At 38.7% G+C, this 19,843-nt stretch overlaps 1 protein-coding gene across 1 annotated transcript; it reads left to right on the forward strand.

The window, feature by feature from the left end:
• Positions 1–1,529: 1,529 nt before the first annotated feature.
• Positions 1,530–2,267, forward strand: LOC100758637 (14-3-3 protein theta). The gene has a single exon (XM_027418087.1). It carries the CDS (start codon positions 1,530–1,532, stop codon positions 2,265–2,267), a length of 738 nt encoding a protein of 245 aa, XP_027273888.1.
• Positions 2,268–19,843: the final 17,576 nt, after the last annotated feature.

The raw sequence follows: 19,843 nt of genomic DNA on the forward strand, positions 1-19,843 counted from the left end.
CTAAGTCTCCCAGAAATCTTAAGGCGTCTACATTCTAAGCCATCAAATCTGGGTTTCATCTCAAGGGCAATATGGACTACCTGGTCATATGTTAGGACTCATTCTTTAACAAAGAATCTCTAGTAAATGTGCAGAGATAAGATTGAGGGGAATCAATATTTGAGTAATCAATAGTTATCTGACAGATGGGAGCTGTTTCATTTATGTCTTTGTTTGAGAATTCTACTAAACTTAAAAGGATAAAGAGCACCAATCCTGGAAAGGATCCAATTGTCAAATTGTCCATTTAAGGATGGATGGACAAATGCATCGTGGCACATTCAGGCATTGTTCACTCTTGAAATGGGAAAATTGGGGCTGAGGAGATGCTCAGCTCTTAATAAGTGTTCTGGCTCTTCCAGAGGATCCAAGTCCTAGTCTCAGTACCCATGTTGCACAGCTATGAACTTCCCCACACCCCAGATCTCCAGGAGCTGACATCCTTCTCTGGAGCCTCCACTGGACTTTGTAGCAAGGTGTGATGTGCATATGTTCAGGCAGACACACACACACACAGACACATAAACATACATCAATAACAACTAAAATAAATGTTTAAAAAACAGTGATATCTACCACAATATTAGACATTATGCTCAGTGAAATAATTTGAAGAAGAGTCAAGTATTGTCTACTCCCAATTGTATCGGATATTCTTATATTGAGTAGTCCAGTCCTTAGAGATGGCAAGCTGAATTGGATGGTCAGGGAAGGCGTGTTGGTATAGAGGCAATGAAAAGTTACTATTTAATAAAGTCTCATTTTTATGAGGTGAGAATAAGAATCATTGTGGCAATAGACAGTGGTGATGTTTTTATATATTTTATAACAGTGAAGCATATACTTAAACAGGAAATGGAGTGATGTCTAAGTAGTTATGAACACTTGCTGCTCCATCCAATTACATGTTTGGTTCCCAGCAGCCATGTTAGGTGCTTACAAATATCTGTAACCCTACCCAAGGTTTTTAATTTCTTTTTCCGACCTTCAAAAGGCACCTGTATATATGTGGGGCATATACTCTTTAAAGCAGCTGAGATGTTAAATTTTATAGTTATTATTATAGTTGTTAAAGATGTTGAAATTTTTTCATAGTTATAAAATGTAAGGAACATTGAATTGGAATCAAGCAGATTCATTAGTTTCAGCACAGTCCCTACCAACTTTGTAGCCCCTAGAAAATCTCTCATACGTCTATGACCTTAGTTCTTCCATATGAAAAATGAAACAGAGAAATCTGTTTAAGTTGTGTGAAGAACTAAAGCATGTCTTCTGTGTACAATACCCAGTAGAGCCTTTAACTTACCTACATCATAAAAAGCAAAGGGACTATGGTTGTTTAAAAGAAAATTGCGGGCTTTGCACTAGGCTGAGACAGGAGGGTCCTCAGCTAAAGCCCAAGGCAGATCAAAGTGGTAGTACTCGCGTCGTGGCCATGGAGAGTAGAAGGAGCACTCCGGATCCGGCTCAGGGCTCGCCCTCGGTTCGCCATGGAGAAGACTGAGCTGATCCAGAAGGCCAAGCTGGCGGAGCAGGCTGAGTGCTACGACGACATGGCCACTTGCATGAAAGCCATGACAGAGCAGGGCGCCAAGCTGTCCAACGAGGAGCGCAACCTGCTGTCGGTGGCATACAAGAACGTGGTCGGGGGCCGCAGGTCTGCCTGGAGGGTCATCTCGGGCATCGAGCAGATGACCGACACCTCCTACAAGAAGTTGCAGCTGATCAAGGACTGTCGGGAGAAAGTAGTGTCGGAGCTGAGGTCCATCTGTACCATGGTCCTGGAATTGTTGGATAAGTATTTTATAGCCAGTGCAACTAATCCAGAGAGTAAGGTCTTTTCTCTGAAGATGAAGGGAGATTATTTCCGGTATCTTGCTGAAGTAGCATGTGGCGATGATCGAAAACAAACGATAGACAATTCCCAAGGAGCCTACCAAGAGGCATTTGATATAAGCAAGAAAGAGATGCAACCTTCCCATCCAATCTGCCTGGGGCTGGTTCTTAACTTTTCTGTATTTTACTTTGAGATCCTTAATAATCCTGTGCTTGCCTGCACACTGGCCAAAACGGCTTTTGATCAGGCCATCACAGAGCTTGAATCACTGAGTGAAGATCCCTATAAAGAAAGTACCCTCATCATGCAGTTGCTTAGAGACAAGTTAACATTATGGACATCAGAAAGTGCAGGAGAAGAATGTGATGCAGCGGAGGGGGCCGAAACCTAAGGGTGTCCAGGTTGCTATCCTCCATCTCCTCAAGAAAACCTTTTTACATCTCCATTCCTTCTTCCACTTGGATTTCCTCTAGCAAGGAAGCCCATTCATGTGTATGGGATTAACTGTTTATAGTCTTTTCACACTGCAGCTTTGGGAAACTTCATCCCTTGATTTGTGTTGTCTCGGCCTTCCTGTTTTTCAGTTACTGCTGTAGAAAAGTATCAATAGCTTCATTTAAAATAAACATGAGTAACTTCCAGTCAGTTGTGTAGAGCACTGACAGTGCATTTGGTATTTAAGTAATCCGAACCAGTTCTTTACGTAGCTGTGTTTTGTATTACTGTGAAGATATGGAAATGTAGTAATTATAATTTAAAATAATTGTAATAATAACTTTTTGATTTCTACATTCCCTCTCTGACCCTCCTATGGGGGTTTCCTTTCAGAAGCAACTTTTCTGTGCTCTCACTGCATATTCCTTTTTAGTAGGAATCCAGAAGTGTTAGATTAAATGGGAAAGCTCTTACTGCATCCAGTCTTGGCGTCACAGATCAAAATGTCTCCTATGTCACATATTCTGGAGGTTACATCTGTCTGTGACAACAGGGAATTTCCTTTATGCATTCTTCATTTATTTGCTGCTGCTTGAATTGACAACTTCCTTCCCAATAAAAATTCACTTACACCTCCTGCCTTTGTAGCTCTGGTATTCACTTTACCTTGTAATAGAAGTAGCATGTTGTACTACATGCTGTACATATGCCCTATGTAACAGCAGAGTAACAGAAAATAAAACTACATTTTATAAAACATTTAAAAGAAAATGGCCATCATAGGGTCACAGGGTGTGGCCCTACTAGGATATGTGGCCTTGCTGGATTACATGTGGCTTTGTTGGAGGACGTGAGTTTCAGTGGTACTTCCTGCAGGACCAGACATATAACTCTTAGCTACCTCTCTAACACCCTGTCTTCCTGCATTGCACCATGCTTCTTGCCAAGATAAAAACAGACTAAACTTCTGAACTTTAAGCCATCGCCAATTAAATGTTTTCCTTTATAAAAGTTTCTGTAGTCATGGCATCTCTTCACAGCAATAGAAACCCAAACTAAGACAAGGACCATCTGTATTAAAAGCCAAGAGACAGTTGGTGAGATGGATTAACAGATAGAGTCACTTACTACCAAAACTAATGACTTAAGTTTGGTTCCCAATACCCACATGATGAAAGTGGGTAACTGACTTCCTTGTATTATCCTTTGACCTCTGACCCAGGTGTGTGTGTTTATACATAAATACATCAAATAAGTAAATAAATAAAATGTATTAGTGACAGCCAAAATATTTTATCTCTCTAATCAAAGTATGGAATGACTCAAGTGGATGCTAGTGATGATTGCATAAACTGTACAAGATAGGATGAAAGATGCCTAAGTTATGAATGACAAGACAGATTATTTTAAATTGTGTCTCATCCCAAACCACAGGTTTATTATATTGCCTTCAATGACAAGCTTATCCTTTTATAAATATAATGTGGTTACTGTTATTCTTTTGTTTAAAAAGAAGAAAAGAGAAATGCTGAGACATGAGACATAAGACTATAAGTTTATTATAAAGCCCGGCAGAATGGGGAGACTAAGAAGAGGAACAGGGTAAATGGCTGACCACCACCGCTGGTCGCCATAGAGAGACAGAGCGAGAGCATAGGTGGGAGACAGAGTAGAGCGGGGGAACAGAGAGCACAGAGAGCGGGAACAGAGAGAACAGAGAGCATAAAGGGGCAGGGACTTATCTTTTAAAGGGGTCCTCTGCATCTGCGTGCAGACTTAGTTCCCATGGAACCTTGGGCTGACCAGGGTACTGCCTGTTCCACCAGGTAACAGGGGCAGGCCTGAACCTTTCAGTTACAGTCTAGGAATCTGAGTCTTTTTCTCTGCTGATAAGATGAGTAAAAGACAGGAAAAGTTCAAGGCAAACAAAAAATAAGGTTTATTGGCAAACTACATAGACTATCTAGATATAGATGGGCACAAGAGTGGGGAGCCTACTGACATCAAAGGAAATTCAGATTTGTCTTGGTTTCAGATACTCCCCCCAGTTACTCCTTTCCTTCTCTCTATTGATCCTAAAGTATTTATGTACACTTTTCAACAAGGGGAGTAGGTCTCCCACATCTACCACATGTGCCTGATATGGTTCTCTTTCTTTGTATACAAGCATGGACACAGACACAATAGGGCACTCTATCTTAAGGCATGGGTACAGAAATGCCTGCTAGTTGGTTGTGGATAGGGTGGGCTCCCATACCTATTTTTTCTGTGGTTTAATGGGGAAATAAAAACTTAGTATAAGCAAAAGAGCCATGGCCTGTTTTATTTCTTCCCTATCTTGATTCCCAGATCCCAGAATAGCAACCTTCCCACATAGTGATCTCTTAGCTACAAGCAGAACCTTTTCTTGAGGGACAGAGGTAAGAAAGCAGCTGCAATTCAGAATGTGCTCACTCTGTGTCTGAGTGACATATTCATTCTATATGCTATTTCAACCTTGTGACAAGTTTTTAATATGTTACTCATTGCACTTGCAAAAAATCCCAGAAGAATTTAATGAGTTCTTATCAGGGTAACTAAGTAATAGACAGTGGATCAAAGTTTGAGTGGGACTTGATATGAATCTAAACACACTATGGAAAATAAACTACAAAAATATCAGCTACAACAATATAAAATAAAAAAAGAAAAAGGTTCCTAAATTTTTTCCTGTTGGAGTCTGATAACAAAGACCTAGCATCAAATCCATGAATCTGAGTTTACTGTAATATGTTTTATTACCATTTGACTTTAACAGATTTTTAAGAAGTAACTTACTGTTATGAATTGAAAAATGAGCAAATTAAAGTAATTGAATATTATATTCCCGAGGCTTTTATGCTACTCTTACCTAATATCTGAATCAAGCAATTTTAAAACAAAAGATGTTTTTACTATTTTACAGAAGTCAGCCCATCAATATTGGATAGGTGTAGTCTTGGGAGCCATAAGTTAAGGAGTCATCCAGAGCATAGGAAAATTACAGGCTCTTGAAGGACTTGCCACCTGGCAACTGCCACCACTGGCTGTTCTATTCCGGGAAGAGATGCAGCTCTGAGAACAAGAAACATAGGATGTTCTCAGGCAACAGACATTCTTTAGATAGCCGCTTGCGAAAAACACCAGATGTACTGACTACAATGAGGCCCTCCCTGCTCCCTCCTCACCTCCTCCTCCATGTGGCCACATGCGGTCCTGCGGACTGTCCCCGGAGCCCCACCACCAGTGGCCGCTACATGCTTGCTCCCCTCTCCCTCACCCCTCCCTCCACACTCCCTCCTTGCCACACTCCTATATAAGCCTTATTGCTCTTTCAATAAAATGAAACCTTGACAAAACTTATGCTCGCTTGGTCTCCTTTCTTCCTCCTGCCCATGATTCTTTTCAGGCAGTACCTCTTCATACCCTGAATAACTGGACCTGCTGGACGGGTCAGTGTAGCAAAGCCAGGAAGAAGATTGATAGCATTTTGAGAGGAGGTGAGGCACAACCATCAAGCACCTGGCCCCAGTGACTTACTTCCCATCGCTTGGCCTCACTTCTATGCCTTTTACCCTCTTCAAGTAATGGCATCATAACCCCACAAGGGGTTAATCTGTATTGGGGATTTAACTTAGTGCTAACATACATACATAATGTGTACAGGGCCTTGGTTTAATCACTAACATCACAAAAACAATGTGGCAGTAGCTAGCTAGCTAGAGATTAATTTATTGCTGTTTAGTGTGGTACAGAGAATGATCTATGACAGCCAAAATTTTAGTTTTTAATGAGTGAGTTTATGAAGCATGCAGCAAACCAAAGTGAAAGATTAATAACAAGTGATGTATAGATGATAGATAAAAAGACAGACATGGATGAATGGGTAGATAGCAAACAGCATCAAATATGGTGATCAAAATGCTCAGCAGGAATCAATGAGTAAACCCACAGTGCATATTAGCTGGAGTTTGACATAGAGGAACTTCACGACAGAGCAATGTCCTGTCCAATGAGGCTTCCAAGAAAAAGAACTTTTAACAACAGATGGAAGTGAATTCATAAAATCTGGTTTACATGACATCTAGAAGAAGCTGATTTTAAAACTCAGGCTATCAACTGGACTTTCCAATTTAGTCTTCTCCCTATGGTTAAGTTTCCCATGGCTGACCTCACACTTCATCTTTCTCTCTTTTTATCATGGAATATTTTAGCATCCGATAATAGAACTGTCTCACCTTCTGACTATTTTCAAGTACACAGTGGATTTACTTTCCTCAAGAAATTTTGTTATTTTCTTCCTTCTCTGACAGTGATGGGGCCAGTGGGCAGATGATCACCAGACAAGGGGCCTTAGAGGACATTTTGAGACAAACATGTTTGGATCTGAAATGGGGGACAGGTGGCAGTGCCACTTCAAAAGCCAACTTCTTGGTGAGCTCAAATGGCACAGGACAGGTTAACAGTGAAATGGATATTAAATTTGTGGTCTAATCCTCTCTGAAAATGTCAACACAGTCATAACCCGAGGCATGACCTCTAAATTTCCTAGGCGTTTCTCAATCCATTCAGGTGACAATATCCATTGCCACAAATAATGTTTTTACTTGAATGACATGAAGACTTCAAAAGAACTTCCTTTAAATTATTTGACTGACATTTCAAATAGTCATGCTTTCAAATGCTTTTCTTACCAGGTGTTATGTCAAATATTTTGCCCTTTGCTTTGGCTATTGGAAAGGTCAGGGCTGTACTTTGGATTCTGCATTGACTTACAAGTGGGAGAATTTTCTTTAATTCCATTCTAATATTTCATTTATCCGTGTCGTTGGTATTATACCAGCTTTCATTTATTCACATGTATGGATACCCACAACACATCTGCAAATTTTTATTAGTTATGTAAATGACTCTGTACTTTTGGAAAATTATCTTATTTTTAATAAGAGTATTAGAATACTCTTATTTCTTGCAAACATACATCATGAGACATAAGAATATTTCATTAAAGCAGAAGCATAATAGGATCAGGTAATTTCATTGAGATGATCTCTTTTTACATTGCCCAGATCACAGAAACAACAGATGGAGAGAAGTTCGGGGCCATGGCAAAAGTAACCTTGGATCTGTAAGAGACTTAGGCTACTTCAGAGAGAGCTGCCAGCATAACCCATTATGATTAAAAGAATAACTGTCTTCAATCCTTTCCTCCCTAATACATAATATCTGGGCTTATGAAGTAGCTTATAGAAGGAAAGATACATGTTATGGTCAGGTTACCTAGTAACCCTTCCCCACTTCTAAACCACTATCTAACACCTGCACACTGTGACCTTGGTAACCTCCTGCACTCTTAAGGACTCATGCACAGGGACATTCCTCAGCCTGGTTACCAGGCGAGCAGCCTCAAATGACCTTCCTGCCATGCTCCCCGGTTGGCACCCCTATATAAGGACCCTGTGAAAAATAAAAATTTGCAGATTGATCAGAAGCCTGTCTTGCTGTTTTTCCTTGTTCTCCCTGACCCTATTGTTCTAGGTTCTTTGGTGAATGCAGCACATCAGGGTGTGAGCTTGCGTGGTACCCCACAGGTGGGGGCAGAGAGAAACAGCAAAGAATCATGATGAAAAATATGGAGATTCAACTTAAATGTTTCTGTTGCTGTACTTTCTCAGAATCAGTCCTACTGATGGATTGGATGCTCCCCAACTCAAGTAGCTCAGGAGCAAGAAAATTCTACATTTTAGGCAAAGAATGCAGGTAGAAATTACTCAAATGAAGACATAAAAATGACTAATGGAGATCTGGAAAGATGATAAATATAAGGAAAATTCAAGTTAAAGTTGGCTTAACTTCTTATGCCTTTTAGGGTGGTTGGTATAAAAAAGACAAAAGATGGACAGGGAAATGGCTCAGTTAGCAAATGTTTGCAGCATAAGCATGAAAATTCAAGTTCAGATCCCAATCACCTGTGGAATAAAAGATTCAGGAATGCTGGCATTCACCTATAATCCCAGCCCTGGGAAGTAGAGATAGGAGGACCTCTAGGACTTGCTGGTCAACCAGGCTAGCCAATTAGTGAGCTCCAGATACAATGAAAAATCTCATGTCCATTGACAAGAGTGGAAAAATTTAAAAGTGCCAGATGATCCAACAATTTCCCATAAATACAAAGTAGAGGAAATTGGCATGTTTAGAAGACAATTGCATGTCAGTGGCTATTGAAGCATTATTCACAGTAGCCAGGATACAGAAGTTATCTATGTGTACATCAACAGTTCAGTGGACAAAGGAAAAGTAATACACACAGAAGAATGTCACTTCATATGATATTATTATTATTATTATTATTATTATTATTATTATTATTATTGCTACAATTATTTATTACTGCCATTGGTGAAAATAGAGTCATCCTAGTAGAAATTGTGTAAAGTGAAATAAGTCACACACAGAAACAGAAATACCACATGGTCCTCTTGTATATGTGGAATATAAAACAGTAAAACTCAATAGAAGTAGACAATAGAGCAGGGCATGCATTCACACACCTGTAATTCCAGCATTCAGGTGACTTAGTCAAGAGAATAGTTAGTTCTTGTTTAGGTTGAAATATGTAGTGATAGTTTGTCTTTTTTAAAAAAAAAAGTAGAAAATAAAGTGGGTAGAGGTAGTGGGTGGTAGACGAGAAAATTCTGGTCAAAAAGCACAAACCTCCCACCAAGAGGATTAGATTTGGGAAGCCGTTTGCATAATACAATGGTGGGTACATCAGGTTATAAGTAAGTTAACACAATTGATTTAAAATTTAACTAAAGTCAGGTATAATGGTGCATGCCTATCATCCCAGCGCTTGGGAGGCAGAGGCAGGTGGATCTCTGTGATTTTGAGGCCATCCTGGTTTACATAGTAAGTTTCAGAAGAGCCAGAGCTACATACAGAGACACTGTCTCAAAACTATTTTTAAAATTATCTGTGTGGAGGTATGTGCATGTGAGTGTGGGTGCCCACAGAGGTCAGAAGATGGAGTCATATCTCTTGTAGCTGGAGTTATGGGTAGTTGTGAGCTGTCCTACCTAAGTGCTAGGAACCAAATTCTGATGTTTTGCGATAGTGGTGCCTGTTCTTAACTGCTGAGTGATCTCTTCAGCACCATTAGCTGTGTCAACTAAAAGTTAGGCATTTATTAGACATTACTGGTTTCAAAGGAAATGCATAAAGCCATTGTCAATAAAAACAAAAGGGATTGCTATTGCAATGATCCAATTTATCAGAAGCCTTCACTGTCCTGTGTCACTGGGAGCAGTGATCTCCAGAGATGATTATCTTCTGCCATGCTTTATTAGTCTCCATGTATCAGCTACAGGCAACTCACTTTTGTGTCACTCTGATTATTTTTCACCCAGAGAAGAAAGGAGTGAATGAAAATAATAGCTACTCCTACACTTACAGTCCTTGTCAAGAAATTCCTGTTGCTTGAAGACATTTTGAGCAAAGATCAAAATGTATTCGATCATCTCTAACACTGCAGTTACAGTAAGTTACACTTGTTTCAAGTCATCACCATACATATGTATATATAGTCTGTGTGCTCATGTATATTTCATATATATGTTTATATGGTAGACTTGGAAAAATAGTGATTTTTTTCTCAAATTCAGACAAAGCATATTATTTTATTTGGATAGAAAACATAAAGGAAAGGTCAAAAAACAAGGTGGAAATTTAAATCATATTAGTGACAAAAATTAAAAGAAATTATTTCATGAATAAACTCATTATAACTAAGATCATGTAGACTCGTATTCACTGTGATGGTCTTTGCATGCATAAGAAGATTCAATGACAAATTACTCCATCTGTAAACTGCAGATGTTTCAAACCAGTACAGAGAAGACAGCTATAATTTAAACATTTATTATTCAGTATCTGAGATATCCATGAAATCTGCTCATATTGTAGCTGGTAATTTAGGACTTCAGTAGATTATTTTTTATAATATCTAATACAGTGAAAGTGTTGTATAAACACAGTGTTATAAAGATAATGATAAGAAAAATACACAGTGAATTCAGACATAATAACCAGCTTCTCTCATATTCCTTCCCTTCCTTTTTCCAAAGTCACCTCTAGTCATCACCACCTCTGCTTTACTATCTCAGTGTCCCCCTGAATCCAACCTCTTCCTTACATCCTCATTTCCCCATTCTCATGGTCTCTTTCAAGTTTTTTGTCTTCTATCCTCACTACCACCAAATTATACAAATACATTGGCATTCAGAAACTAAATTCTCACATGATGGAACATAAGCTATTTGCACTGCTTCTTGGCTACCTCACTTAATTTTTTCCCAATATTACCTATTTATTTTCCTACTGATTTTATAATTTTATTTTGCTTTATAGGTGTATAAAAATCCACTGTGCATGTGTAGCAAATTTCCATTATCTGTTCATCTGTTGATAGACATCTAGCTCCTTGCTGTTGTGAACAGTGCAGCAATATTGTTAATGAGCAAGTATGCCTGCAATAGGATGTGTAGTCTTTTAAGTATATACAAAGGAGCAGAGGCAGAACATTTATTACAAGGAGAGATGCAAAATTAGTTAAAGAAACATAATCTATGTTATGATAGAATGCATACATGATGAAGACATGATTTATTAAGGAACAATGCAAATTCCATTAGACATTTTCACTGTAAAAATAACATAAACAAAATAGTATCTTTCTTATTTTGGATCATGTAGCAAATTCAGTGCAAAAATAGCTGAGTACATATGTTCAGGGTATTTACTACTGAACCAATTATTTAGTTTCATTGGAGAAATAAACAATTGGGAACTTATCAAAGGCTCTGCATTCTATTGAATGATACTATGCCATATAATGTTTTATTTTTTCTAGACACATGCTATAGATTCTGTTAATCTCAGTTTCTCAGATGACTGAAGAAATTATCAAAGGTATTTCCAATTAATTCAGATTCTAATATGTGGTATGCTAGCAGGTATTTGGTTGGACTTCTCCCACACTCAGTAGATCCCAAAGCCTTCTCTTCACAGTTCATCAGACTGACATGTAATAAATGCTGCATCCTAATAGTTACAGTGAAAAATGTAGTTCCACATTTTGAGGCAACACTGATGTAATATTTAATATCAAATTTTTCCCTTGGTCCAAAATTCTCATCAGAAGCTTTATGCTTTCATGATAATTGCTATCTACAACCATGTCCAATATTTATTACACTTAAGCTGGATGCATAATGACTGATGAGTCCTTGATCTTTCCAAAGAAATGCTGCTGCCAAGATATACAGTCGGGAAGAGTTATTTCCTCTCCTATTCAGGTTCTACAACTGCTCCTATCAAACAGCAAGCATGAGTCACTGTTTTGACTGATGCCAAAGCTAATAATTTTCATGATCCGACAATTTCTGGAGAGTGAGCAAAGAGTGCCAGCCATCTCTGTCACACAGACCAGACTGAGATTGCTGCTTGGGTTTTTGTGCTGTAGGAAACTGTCTTTTGTGTTGCTTTATTTATTCTTAAAATTTTAACTATTTCTTTATTTAGTGTGCATGTGCCAGTGTACAAGCATGTGAAGTGTGTGTGAGTGTGTGTTGTTTATATATGTACATGCTATAATACAAATGTGGAAGTCAGTATATAATGCATGAAGTAAACCTTCCTTTTCTACCATGTTTGCCTCAGAGATTCAATTAATGTTACCATGCTTGGTGGCAAGCATCGTTATTTCCTAAACCACCTTGCTACCTCAACTATATTTATTATCAGGTTTCTGTCTCAACTTCCTCAATACTTGAATAATTTATTATTTTGATCTTCAATTTCCTTTAACATAAAGCAACATATCAACTAGATGAAGTTATTTTGAAAAATGTAGATACTAACATAGAAAACAATCCCAGCATATTTTAGTCATCATTTGTTTGTCACATTCTTTTCTAAATATTCTCCCATACCTCTGGCTTTCAGACTGTAGTTTGAAAGAAAACAGTCTTCAGCAGATTGAGCAGATTCGGAATACTGTAGATCTTTCTGGAGGCTAAGCCTTGCTAGTGGGTATAGGTCAATAAGGTTGGGTCCCCCACTCTGCATCTTCACTCTCTGACTGTACAGTGCAGATGCAAAGTGACCAGAAGCCTACTGATCCTGCCATGATGCCTTCTTGGCAGCATAGGTGGTATGCCCTTGAAGTGTGAGCTGAAATAAACCCTGGCTTCTTTATGATGTGTTGTCACAGCAACAAGAATAACTAATACATTCCACTTACCCCAAATTATAATGGAGTTGAATATAACACAATTCTGTTTACAGGTCAGTTAAAGATATTTTTCAGTCAGGGATTTATGTATCCCAGGATGGCCTTGAACTCACTGTGCAGCCAAGGATGACAGAACTTCCAATCCTCCTACTGACCCAATGTTAGTGCCACCAGGCCTGTTTGATGCAGTGTTGGAAATCAATCCTAAGGGTTTCATGTGACATGCTGAGTCCTGGACAGAATTTTAAAATGTTAAATGTGGAACAGCAAAAATGAATGGGTAGGGTCTGGAGAGGTGACTGAGTGTTTAAGAACTTTTGTTCTTACAGAGGTCCCAGGTGGTGTTCCTACAAGCTAATGGCAGCTCACTACTGTTCAGGATTCTAGTTCCAGGATACACAACACCTTCTTCTGACCTCCACAGGTACCATACTGCATATGTTGCATGTGTATACATGCAGGAAAAAAAACACTTATGAAATAAGCAAATCTAAATTGTTTTTAAGCAAAGGGAGGTATTTTACACCATTTAGGTTTATGCTCTTTTTTATGGTTTGAGTATTTAGATGTGAACATTGTATTTTTGGTAAAAGTGGAAACGAACCTGTGCTTATTTCTTTCTATCAGTGCCAATACATGACTCAGTATAGGAGTTACCTCCTGATTCATACAGCCAAACAGAAACACCTGTGGTGCTTCTCCAATGACACACTGTGAAATGAAGTTGACTGGAACTATGGTTTGAGGTTTTCCTCGTTCAAAATTTTGGATCCACTATATTGTAGCTGCTGATACAATATGAGTTCATTCACTGCTTGGTCATAGGTCATTAGCAAAAGTCAGCATCAGACTGTGGTGGTTGATGGGGTTTCTCATAGGTCCTGAAAGCAGTTCTAAATATAACTACTGGGATCACACTGGGTAAGTGTCAGGGGAGATAACTTTGGAGACAGACCTTGCTCACATTCAGAAGGGCCAAGGCAGTGCTAGTCAGAACAGAACCTTTCCATATCTGCACGAGACAGAATCTCCCCAACAGTCCAGATGCCTCACTGCCCACTTCTACCCACACACTGTCCAAGGATTGCCAATTAGCTGGTTAATTCTGAAGTCACTCTAACTGTACTGTTTCTATGTGTTTTATGACAATTATTGTTTTTTCAAACAATATTTGGTATTTTTCAACACAGGTGTGGTATGACATTAGACTATACACTTGGCTCCAGCACTATGTTAGTTAAATTTACCCTTGCTCTTGACTCTGGCTGTCTCCTGTCAGATCTTCATTTCTCAGAGTGTTTATGCTCATGTGGAACCCAACAATAACTCTAATAGTCATTGAATATAATCTCAGGTCCATATGCCCAAACTTTTCAAAAGGACTTTGCTGACCTACACCAAATAAATTTAATTAAGATTTTCCTAAGTGAAACACTAATTTTCAAAAGGACATGTACAGGCTAGAGACAAAGCTCAGTGTGTAACCACACCTACTGTGCAAGCATGAAGCATGACTTCAAATCCCCAGCACGAGCACACACACACACACACACACACACACACACACACACACACACACACACCAGGCATTGCTATGCCCATGTCTGTAACTCCAGTGCTGTGGAGGGCAGGAAGATTGCTGGACCTAGGTGGCTGCTATTTGTGCTCCAGGCTCAATGAGAGATCTTGTCTTACAGGAATAAAACTAAGAAGAATAGAACAGGGTATGTAATGTCCTGATCTGTTATCTAAGCATTCCCAGTCATACCTGAACACATATGTATACATAATACATACTCACACACATGTGCCCTCCCTGTCTGTCTTTGTCTCTCTGTCTGTTTCACATACACACATGTACACACAGAGAGAGACATTTATAAACCAACTGAACTAGATTGAGACTTTTTCTCATTAGGTATGAAAGACATATATCTGTGGTGATCTACTCTATATAATGAAATGTACAAAATTGTTTTAATAGAAGAAGGTAGTTTTACAACACAATTATATTACATTAGAGACATTTGATATTACAAGTTAGCAATCAATGGGAAATAAAATATATGAATATCTTTTTAAATCACAAAGACCTCTACTGCATGCTTGGTTTTGCATTGAAATTATAATGAAATTACTTGGACAGTTTCTTTGCAATAAAATAGAACAAGGGGTACTGTAGGAATACATTTTCTTATAAGACAAATACCTACAAAATAATTTTCCTTGCGAAATTAGAATAATAAATAAACACATGGAGATATACAGAAAGTGTACCCTCATTTTATGGCAATACTGTTAGTTGTTGCCATTGCTGTTTGATTTTCTCACCAAGTCTAAGCCATCAGCACATTCTTGATGGCAAATGAGTAAGTTATGTTTAAACTGCAGTTATTTACACATCAGCCTGACATTTTGCACAAAAGCTGCATAGTGTCTTACAACTCAAAATCATGAGAATAATTGACTTAAAAAAAACTGAATTGCATTGAAACTTCGGTCCTACTTCTTATTAATTATATCAGAATAAATGGAGTCCTTGAGCTCTCTGACCTCAGAGCTCTTACCCTTAAAATGGTCATTACTCTGTCCTTATAGGACTCTTGTGAGGGTTTGATGCAGTCCATGTACATAAAATAAGGTAATGTTGATCCAGGCCTACAACTGAGGTCAGACGGGCCTTTCTTCAGAGGCACCTGAAGCTGAAAAGACAACAGTGGTCATAAACTCTGTGTGCACAGCACCTAAGCTCTACAGCATAGACATCTCACATCATGACCTGTACAAAAGGGAAAGTGTCCTTTATAATGTATAGAGCTTGTCAGACTTTGATTCCCATTTCCTGGGGGGAAATGAAATGGTCTCTGAGACCCGGTCTCTTTGACAACACAATTTCTTTTTTTTATTTTATTTTTTTTTATTTGAATTAGAAACAAGATTGACAATCCCAGTTCCCTTCTCCCACCCATCCTCCCCTACCATCCCCCAACCTAAAACCCTATCTATCACATATCCTTTCTGCTCCCCTTCCATAGGGTGTCATCAGTGTCTATTGTATTCTTTGGGATAGGGCCTAGGCCCACCCCCATGTGTCTTGACTCAGGGAGTATTCTTCTATATGGAATGGGCTCCCAAAGTCCACACCTATGCTAGGGATAAGTACTGAACTTCTATAGGAGGTCCCATAGATTTCAGAGGTTTCCTCACAGAAGCCCATGTTCCTGGAGTCTGGATCAGATGCATGCTGGTATTCCAGCTATCAGTGTGGGGAGCAAGAGTTCCCCGATGTTCAGTTCAGCTGTTTCTGTTGGTTTCACCAGCCTGGTCTGGACCCCTATGCTCTTCACTCCTCCTTCTCTGAATCTGGGTTTCACTTCAGTTCGGTGATTAGTTGTGGGTGTCTGCTTCTACTTCCACCAGCTGCTGGATGAAGGCTACAGGATGGCAAATAAGTTAGTCATCAATCCCATTATCGCCATCCCTGACTTCAAGCTATATTACAGAGCTACAGTCCTGAAAACAGCTTGGTATTGGCACAAAAATAGACATGTAGACCAATGGAATAGAAGTGAAAACCCTGATATTAACGCACACACCTACGAACACCTGATTTTTGGTAAACAATCCAAATTTACATGATGGAACAAAGACAACATCTTCAACAAATGGTGCTGGCATAACTAGTTGTAGACATGTAGGAGGTGGAAGCAAAGATCAGAAGATCAAGGTCATATTCAGATATGTGCTGAGTTTGAGAACAACCTGGGACACATGAAAGAATTTAGCAACAAATAAATAAATAAACAAACCCCGAAAGGAGCAATCACACAAAACCAAAACCTAAAAGAATGCAAAGCAAAACAAAGCATGCAAGGCATCTTATTGTTTTCTTTCCCAGTGAGGAATAGTTCTTATGTATAAATCAAGATGGAAAGTCTCCTCCTTGAATGCCTTCATTTCTGATTATTGTTAATCTTAGGGTGGTTTTAAAAATGAAATGAAACCAGGATGAGCTATTATGAAGCAATAATCTCCAAAGTTAGACATGCTATCCAAAGGGTAACCTCCTTAAGTCTGAGGAAATAATCAACACAAAAGCCCTCAAAATTGTAAGATGCACAAGGTTCTATTTCCACCAGGTTTTATATGCAATCAAACATAAAAGAACCTCGTCAACCTGTCATTCTGCTTGCAAATAGTGTAGAGGACTACAAGGTTGCAGCCTTTGAGTTGTCACCCATTCCAGGATGGGCTTTCTGGAGATACAGTCAACTTCAAGTCATCCATGCTCCTATAAGTAACCCTAAGAAAATCACTGGCTCACTGTTAGACTTTTGTGTGATTGTGTCTTTGGTCTGTCATAAGAGCCTATTGTGGGTTGAGTGGACAAGTGTTTTATAGTTCTAGAAAAAAACAGGAGAAAAATAAATGGAGGTGACTTAACCAACAATTTGAGGCATTTTATTATGAAGACATTGCTTCAAGAGTCCAGAAACTGTTCACCAAATGTCACTTTTCCTTGGAGGATGTTGTAGAGATACAGATTAAGATACACAGGACTAGGATAAATATAGGTTAATCTTATACTGGGAGAAATCATTAACAGAAGAAAATGATGACCCACAAGTACCAGCTCCAAGGATCTATACCCAGCTGCTCTCCGTGACCTGACTGGAACCAAGAAAAAGTAATCCTGTCCCAGACCCCAGACCAAATACCACATGCTCTGTGACAATGCATGGTCATCGACACAGGTGAGGCTGGTTGGATCTCTCAATACAGGATGTTTAAATAACTCTGTGAATTCCTTATATCCTGTGTTGAGTAAAGCTTTGCCCTTGTAAGAGTTCATTGTGTGATGTACTGAACTACTGAAATATACCCTATATAATGTTTATGCATACATATAGGGTGTATTTCAGTAATTCAGTACATCACACAATGTGCAATGATGAAATCAGAGTATTTGCATTTCCAAACACTCAAACATTTTTTTTTCAAGACAGGGTGTCTCTGTAGCTTTGGAGGTTGTCCTGGAACTAGCTCTGGTAGACCAGGCTGGTCTTGAACTCACAGAAATCCTCCGCCTCTGCCTCTGCCTCCCAAGTGCTGGGATTAAAGGTGTGCATCACCAATGCCTGGCACCGTCAAACATTTATATTGATCTTTCTAAACTGTGTGTTAAGCATCTCTTTAAAGATATTGCTACTTCTTGATGCTATTCTCTCCCTCATGTTGAGGGAATCATGTTGGTATGAGGTGGGTGTCTCAATCACTGCTCTATGAGCAGGTGTCACCAGTTATAGACCTGTGTATCATGATGACTGAATTTTATAATTATGCTTTATCTGTAACTTCATATATGGGAATAGCAACACATTCTGATCTATATCACACAAAAATATATATGTATATAAAATGTACATAATCACATAATAAAAAATAGTTCCTGACACATATATATTTGCATTAGTGTTTAGAGTATAAAAATGGTCATCCATAAAGCATTTATTTCTTGACCTAGTTACCTGGTGGTTTTTAATACTTCATAGTCATGTCAATCATTCAACTCACTCTTGTGATGTCTTTATCTCACAGATATTTTCATGTCAGGGACTAGGTTTCCCTAAATAGGCAAAGTAAACCTAAATGAATGGATACAAAATGGGGAGAGAAGAAAAACTAAGTAAACAAAACCTAATACAAACATGTTGTGGGTTTTCATTGGTATTCTACTTGGTGATACAAAGTATGCAGGAAAGGTATTCAAAGAAGACTTTCTGTCAGAAATAGAGGTCAAGATTGGCTGCCTCCTAGTTCAGAAAACAGATTATCTTCAGGGAGCAGTGTTGCTGTACATGGATTGCCTCTTTCCTGCCTATTACTGGACTCCTGAGAGGATGTGCTACTAATGAATTAAAAACTACTTTTATGTATGTGTATTTATGTCTGTGTAAAGACTATGTATTGGTGCTTGTGGAAGTCAGATGAGTATGTCAGATACCATGAGTTGGAGAGCCTGGGAGATATCTCAGTGATTTAGAACACCTGTTACTCTTGCAGAGCAATTGGGTTAAGTTCCAAGAACCCATGTGGCAATTCAAAACTGTATGGACAGTTCTAGGGTATCTGTCTTCTTTTTCTGTCCTCTGTGCAGACTAGGCATGTGCTCATTCATACTCCCTCACAAACACTTAATACATACAAAGTAAAAGTATAGAGAACTCAAAAGCAAGACAGGTTCTGAATACATGATCACTCTGAGACTGTGAGTTGACTCAAGACAATAAGCACTGTTTTTTCTTTCATAGATAGTGGCACTAGATCTCTAACATTTCACATGTACACAACTCATGACATCTCTCTTTTTACATGTAATGATTTATCTACCTACATTCTCCAAGGTAAAATTCTTCCCATAAGCTCAGAAATTTATCTGATCACAATTTCCAAGTCCAAGTCCAGCTGCTTTTTTAATTATCTACTAGTGTGTAAAACTCTTAATTGGTTACTCACTTAAAGGTTCCCTGGGTTGTTATTTGGTTGTGGACTACACAGAACATAATCATTACTAAGAGTATGTTAGCATGGGAGAGGAAGAATTTTGTCCCTAGAGCTCGAGACTAAGTGAAAGATGGGCTTAAACAGACTGAGACATGGAACCCATACCTCCTATTTTATGTCTTTGTCAGTGAAGAATTTTGAGGTAAACCCCTGTTTCAGCAGAAATTACCATGTTGGTAGATTTCAAACTTCTAAAACTGATCACATTTTTCATGTTGGCCTTTCTTTAGGAATAATTATTAATATTTTGAAAAATTATTAGAGTAGCCCCAGTAACATGACCTTTTAACAAAACTTAGCATAAAGGTTGTTCAAAAAGCATTGTCATCACCTGCCTTGCAGTGACCTGGTCCACAGTCAAAGAGTCCCACATTTATTACCATTGAAATTGTCCCAATTTCTAGCATTTGAATAATGAACAAAACATCATACCTTATTGGAGCAAAGAATAGCAGTGGAAAAAGAAGGTAAGAGAATGTGCTCATTTTTGCTATTTCTGGAAGCACACTCACATTCAATGCACTTCCTCACATTTACTTTCAGAAACCTGCGCATTTTCCTGAGGGGCAGGTAAGTGTTTTTATCCCAATTTTACAGATGAAAAACTCGAAACCCCAAGGTTAAGTGACTTGCTTGCAGCAGCACTGGGAGCCAATGTC

The sequence above is a fragment of the Cricetulus griseus genome, chromosome 5 (genome assembly GCF_003668045.3).
Source record: "Cricetulus griseus strain 17A/GY chromosome 5, alternate assembly CriGri-PICRH-1.0, whole genome shotgun sequence".
NCBI lineage: Eukaryota > Metazoa > Chordata > Mammalia > Rodentia > Cricetidae > Cricetulus > Cricetulus griseus.